Source organism: Nerophis ophidion, linkage group LG13 (genome assembly GCF_033978795.1).
Source record: "Nerophis ophidion isolate RoL-2023_Sa linkage group LG13, RoL_Noph_v1.0, whole genome shotgun sequence".
NCBI classification, from domain to species: Eukaryota; Metazoa; Chordata; class Actinopteri; order Syngnathiformes; family Syngnathidae; genus Nerophis; species Nerophis ophidion.
Window position 1 is genome coordinate 9967023 of NC_084623.1, and position 6000 is coordinate 9973022.

The 6000-nt window shown below is 40.9% G+C and overlaps 1 protein-coding gene across 1 annotated transcript in view; it reads right to left on the reverse strand.

Moving 5' to 3' along the window:
- Positions 1-5427, reverse strand: part of LOC133564224 (partitioning defective 3 homolog B-like) — a 405625-nt gene extending 400198 nt beyond the window's left edge. The window contains exons 1-2 of the mRNA XM_061918379.1: positions 5172-5427; positions 681-866 (exon numbers count right to left, since the gene is read on the reverse strand). Coding sequence (XP_061774363.1) covers positions 681-797 — 117 coding nt within the window. The 5' untranslated portion in view covers positions 798-866; positions 5172-5427. The remainder of the gene's footprint in view (positions 1-680; positions 867-5171) is intronic.
- Between the last annotated feature and the right edge of the window lie 573 nt (positions 5428-6000).

Consider the following 6000-nt stretch of genomic DNA (forward strand, 5'->3'; position numbering starts at 1 on the left):
GACAACTTTTTTGCAATGTGTTGCTGCCATTAAATTCTAAGTTAATGATTATTTGAAAAAAACAAGTTTCCCAGTTCGAACATTAAATATCTTGTCTTTGCAGTCCATTCTTGAAAAGGATTTGCCAATCGTTGTATTCTGTTTTTATTCACGAAATACACAACGTGCCGAATTCCCAGGTTTTGGGTTTTGTACTTTACAGCAACAAAGTCTAAAGCAGGGGTAGGGAACCTATGGCTCTAGAGCCAGATGTGGCTCTTTTGATGACTGCATCTGGCTCTCTGATAAATCTTAGCTAACATTGCTTAGCACGATAAGTAATTAATAATTCCGCTGGTAATCACAGTGTTAAAAATAACGTTCAAATTATTCTCATGCATTTTAATCCAACCATCCATTTTCTATCGCACCTGTTCAAAATGTCGCATAATGGTAAGAGGTATTATATTTATTATTGGTTAACTTTAGCATAGCAATGTTATTAAAAAGAATAAAACACTTATTATACTCTAAAAATGTTAGTCTTACTTAAAAATGCATGCATTTAGTTGCATTCAGTGCTAAAAAATATTTTATGGCTCTCACGGAAATACATTTTCAAATATTTGGCTTTCATGGCTCTCTCAGACAAAAAGGTTCCCAAACCCCTGATCTAAAGGGACATTCTCAGGGCACGGTACCTGTTCCAGGAGTTTTCTGTATCTCTGTGTGGCTTGTTGGATGAGATCCCTCACCGTCCATCCCTCCTTGCAGGGCACCACCACACCTGTCTGCCCAAACGTGACGGTCACCTTCATTGCAGGACTCTTTATTTAGTCGCAGTGGATGTAAACCTCCACTTCCTTGTAGACTGGCACACTGGAAGCCTAAATAAATGAAGCAAACACATGTCAACAAAGAGCGGGGAGGCGCTAGTTGAAACTGAGGCACAAATGCTAGTATTCATCCATCCATTTACTACCGCTTGTCCCTTTTGGGGTCGCTGGAGCCTATCTCAGCTTCATTCGGGGCACAAAACGTACCGGAAAAGAAGCAAAACTGTGGGATTCAAACCGAGGTACGGACCGTAGCGTGGGTTACCTGTGGCGTTGCTCATCTAGTAAACACAATCATGTGTACAAAATGACAGTTGTCAGCTGTTAGTGAATTATTTTTTATATAGCGCTTTTTCTCTAGTGACTCAAAGCGCTTTACATAGTGAAACCCAATATCTAAGTTACATTCAAACCAGTGTGGGTGGCACTGGGAGCAGGTGGGTAAAGTGTCTTGCCCAAGGACACAACAGCAGTGACTAGGATGGCGGAAGCGGGAATCGAACCTGCAACCCTCAAGTTGCTGGCACGGCCACTCTACCAACCGAGCTAAACCGTTAGGCAATATTAGAAACCCCATTTCTATACAAATTGGGAAATTGTGTTAGATGTAAATATAAACGGAATACAATGATTTGCAAATCCTTTTCAACCCATATTCAGTTGAATATGCTACAAAGACAACATATTTGATGTTCAAACTAATAAACTTTTTTTTTTGATGCAAATAATCATTAACTTTTGAATTTCTTGCCAGCAACACTTGACAAAAAAGTTGGGAAAGGTGGCAATAAATACTGATAAAGTTGAGGAATGCTCATCGAACACTTATTTGGAACATCCCACAGGTGTGCAGGCGATTTAGGAACAAGTAGGTGCCATGATTGGGTATAAAAACAGCTTCCCAAAAAATGCTCAGTTTTTCACAAGAAAGGATGGGGCGAGGTACACCCCTTTGTCCACAACTGCGTGAGCAAACAGTTTAAAAACAACGTTTCTCAAAGTGCAATTGCAAGAAATTTAAGGATTACAACCTCTACGGTCCATAATATCATCAAAAGGTTCAGAGAATCTGGAAAAATCACTTCACGTAAGCGGCATGGCCGGAAACCAACATTGAATGACCCGTGACCTTCGATCCCTCAGACGGCACTGTATCAAAAACCGACATCAATCTCTAAAGGATATCACCACCTTCCGGCTCAGCTCTGAATTTACCGGTCGATCTACATTCCCGTCCTCACCTATGGTCATGAGCTTTGGGTTATGACCGAAAGGATGAGATCACGGCCAAAATGAGTTTCCTCCACCGAGTGGCGGGTCTCTCCCTTATAAAGATAGGCTGAGAAGCTCTGTCATCCGGGAGGAGCTCAAAGTAAAGCCTCTGCTCCTCCACATGGAGAGGAGCCAGATAAGGTGGTTCTGGCATCCAGATCAGTGGTTCTCAAACTTTTTTCGGTGTTGACGTGGAAATAGTTGCTTGGGCATTTTGTTGGTGTGGCACTGGCCGGAGATGTTGACATGTGGAGTTTCAAGCACTCCTCATTCTCTAGCGCAGTGGTTCTCAACCATTTTTCAATGATGTACCCCCTGTGAACATTTTTTTAAATCAAGTACCCCCCTGGTTGAAAAAAGAGATAAAGAAGTAAAATACAGCACTATGTCATCAGTTTCTGATTTATTAAATTGTATAACAGTGCAAAATATTGCTCATTTGTAATGGTCTTTCTTGAACTATTTGGAAAAAAAGATATAAAAATAACTAAAAACTTGTTGAAAAATAAACAAGTGATTCAATTATAAAGAAAGATTTGTACACATAGAAGTAATCATCAACTTAAAGTGCCCTCTTTGGGGATTGTAATAGAGATCCATCTGGATTCATCAACTTAAATCTAAACATTTCTAACACAAAAGAAGAAATTTTAACATCAATATTTATGGAACATGTCCACAAAAAAATCTAGCTGTCAACACTGAATATTGCATTGTTGCATTTTTTTTTCACAGTTTATGAACTTACATTCATATTTTGTTGAAGTATTATTCAATAAATATATTCATAAAGGATTTTTGAATTGTTGCTATTTTTTACAATATTTAAAAAAAAAAATCTCACGTACCCCTTGGCATTCCTTCCAGTACCCCCAGGGGTACGCGTACCCCCATTTGAGAACCACTGATCTAGATAGATAGTACTTTATTGATTCCTTCAGGAAAAAAAATCTGCTCAGGATGCACCCCGAATGCCTCCTTAGGGAGGTGTTTTTAGGGGACATCCGACTGTCCGAAGGAGAAGACCCAGGACACGTTGGGAAGACTATGTCTCCCGGCTGGCCTGGGAACGCCTCGGGATCCCCCGGGAAGAGCTAGACGAAGTGGCTGGGGAGAGGGAAGTCTGGGCTTCCCTGCTTAGGCTGCTGCCCCCGCGACCCGACCTTGGATAAGCGGAGGAAATTGGCCCTACTTGACTTGCAGCCCTATATCACCTACTGACTGTGGAAATGTTTTCTTTAGGCAGTAGTCTTCATAAATCTCACTGTAACGCCACCAAACAAATTGCTTTTCCTTAGCCCACTGGAACCTTGTTTTTTTTTCATATTTACACGTTTACGACGGCTTTCCTTTCGCTTTTCTGTATTTATTGTAAACATGCCTTGACTAAGATGTTGTCATCTGCTGTCACTTACCTACAAACCCGTTTCCATATGAGTTGGGAAATTGTGTTATATGTAAATATAAACGGAATACAATGATTTGCAAATCCTTTTCAACCCATATTCAGTTGAATATGCTACAAAGACAACATATTTGATGTTCAAACTCATAAACATTTTCTTGTTTGCAAATAATCATTACTTTAGAATTTGATGCCAGCAACACATGACAAAGAAGTTGGGAAAGGTGGCGATAAATACTGATAAAGTTGAGGAATGCCCTTCAAACACTTATATGGAACATCCCACAGGTGTGCAGGCTAATTGGGAACAGGTGGGTGCCATGATTGGGTATAAAAACAACTTCCATGAAATGCTAAGTAGTTCACAAACAAGGATGGGGCGAGGGTCACCACTTTGGAAGCAAATTGTCGAACAGTTTTAGAACAACATTTCTCAACGAGCTATTGCAAGGAATTTAGGGATTTTACCATCTACGGTCCATAAAATCATCAAAAGGTTCAGAGAATCTGGAGAAATCACTGCAGGTAAGCAATGATATTACGGACACAAATCCCTCAGGCGGTACTGCATCAAAAACCGACATCAGTGTGTAAAGGATATCACCACAAGGGTTTAGGAACACTTCATAAAACCACTGTCAGTAACTACAGTTGGTTGCTACATCTGTAAGTGCAAGTTAAAACTCTACGATGCAAATCCAAACCCATTTATCAACACTATCCTGAAACGCCGACGGCTTGGCTGGGCCCGAGCTCATCTAAGATGGACTGATGCAAAGTGGAAAGCTGTTCTGTGGTCTGACGAGTCCACATTTCAAATTATATTTGGAAACAGAGGACGTGTTGTCCTCCAGAACAAAGAGGAAAATAACCATTCGGATTGTTATAGGCGCAAAGTTCACAAAAGCCAGCATCTGTGATGGTATGGGGGTGTATTAGTGCCCAAGGCATGGGTAACTTACACATCTGTGAAGGCACCATTAATGCTGAAAGGTTTTGGAACAACATGTGTTGTCATCCAAGCAACGTTATCATGAACGCCCCTGCTTATTTCAGCAAGACAAGTGTTACAACAGCGTGGCTTCGTAAAAAAAAAAAAAAGAGTGCGGGTACTTTCCTGGCCCGCCTGCAGTCCAGACCTGTCTCCCATCGAAAATGTGTGGCGCATTACGAGGCGTAAAATACGACAGCGGATACCCCGAACTGTTGAACGACTGAAGCTCTACATAAAACAAGAATGGGAAAGAATTCCACTTTCAAAGCTTCAACAATTAGTTTCCTCAGTTCCCAAATGTTTATTGAGTGTTGTTAAAAGGTGATGTAACACAATGGTGAACATGCCCTTTCCCAACTACTTTGGCCCTTGTTGCAGCCATGAAATTCTAAGTTATTATTTGCACAAAAAAAATGTTTAGGAGTTTGAACATCAAATATGTTGTCTTTGTAGTGCATTCAATTGAATATGGGTTGAAAACGATTTGCAAATAATTGTATTCCGTTTATATTTACATCCAACACAATTTCCCAACTCATATGGAAACGAGGTTTGTACTTTAGCTCTGCAGCGTTACCCGTTTGTGCTCGCATTCCGTTACGAAATCTACTATTTGACGTCCATATGTTACCAAAAAAAATGTCGCGTTTTAGCAGTTAGCAGCTTGACTCGCCAGCTAACTTACTTTAGCCGCCTTAGCAGAAGTTTGGAGGGAGGGATGGAGGAGTCGTGCAGGCATTTTCCACAACTTTCCCCCCTCTCATGTTTCCTTTCCGCAGTCCCGTCGCGGTCACTTCATCGCCGACGAGACCGAGTCGCTGTTTACTCCTCGCTCGAAGTGGAAATGAGGCGAAACAATGTTAACAAAACTGCCCCCCCCAAAAAAGTTTGGAAATTCCTACAGACGTTCGCTCCTGGCCAGTTCCTGACCAGCCGACTACGACTTTCTTAAAGAGACAGTGTTATTCAACCTTTTTTTTTTTTTTTTAGCCAAGGCATATTCTTTTAATTGAAAAAGTACGGATGTACGCCAGCAAAAGTAACGTTAAAAAATTTAACTCCGCCCGGTTCTTATTATATATATATATTTTTTGTGCGTTTTTGTTTTCCTCTTTTGAGTGCTCTAGTTCCTGTCTTGCGCTTTTATTTTGGTGGCTTTTCCTGTATTGTTGGTGTTTTCCTGTAGCAGCTTCACATCTTCCTTTGAGTGCTATTGCCCGACCTGCTTTTTTGATTGATTGTTTGATTGAATCTTTTATTAGAGGATTGCACAGTACAGTACATATTAAGTACAATTGACCACTAAATAGTAACACCGGAATAAGTTTTTCAACGTGTTAACGTTAATCAATTCATGGTACAAATAAATACTCTCAGCCATACTTGCCAACCTTGAGACCTCCGATTTCGAATGGTGGGGGGGCGTGGTCAGGGGCGTGGTTAAGAAGGGAGGCGTATATTTACAGCTATCCATCCATTCATTTTCTACCGCTTATTCCCTTTGGGGTCGCAGG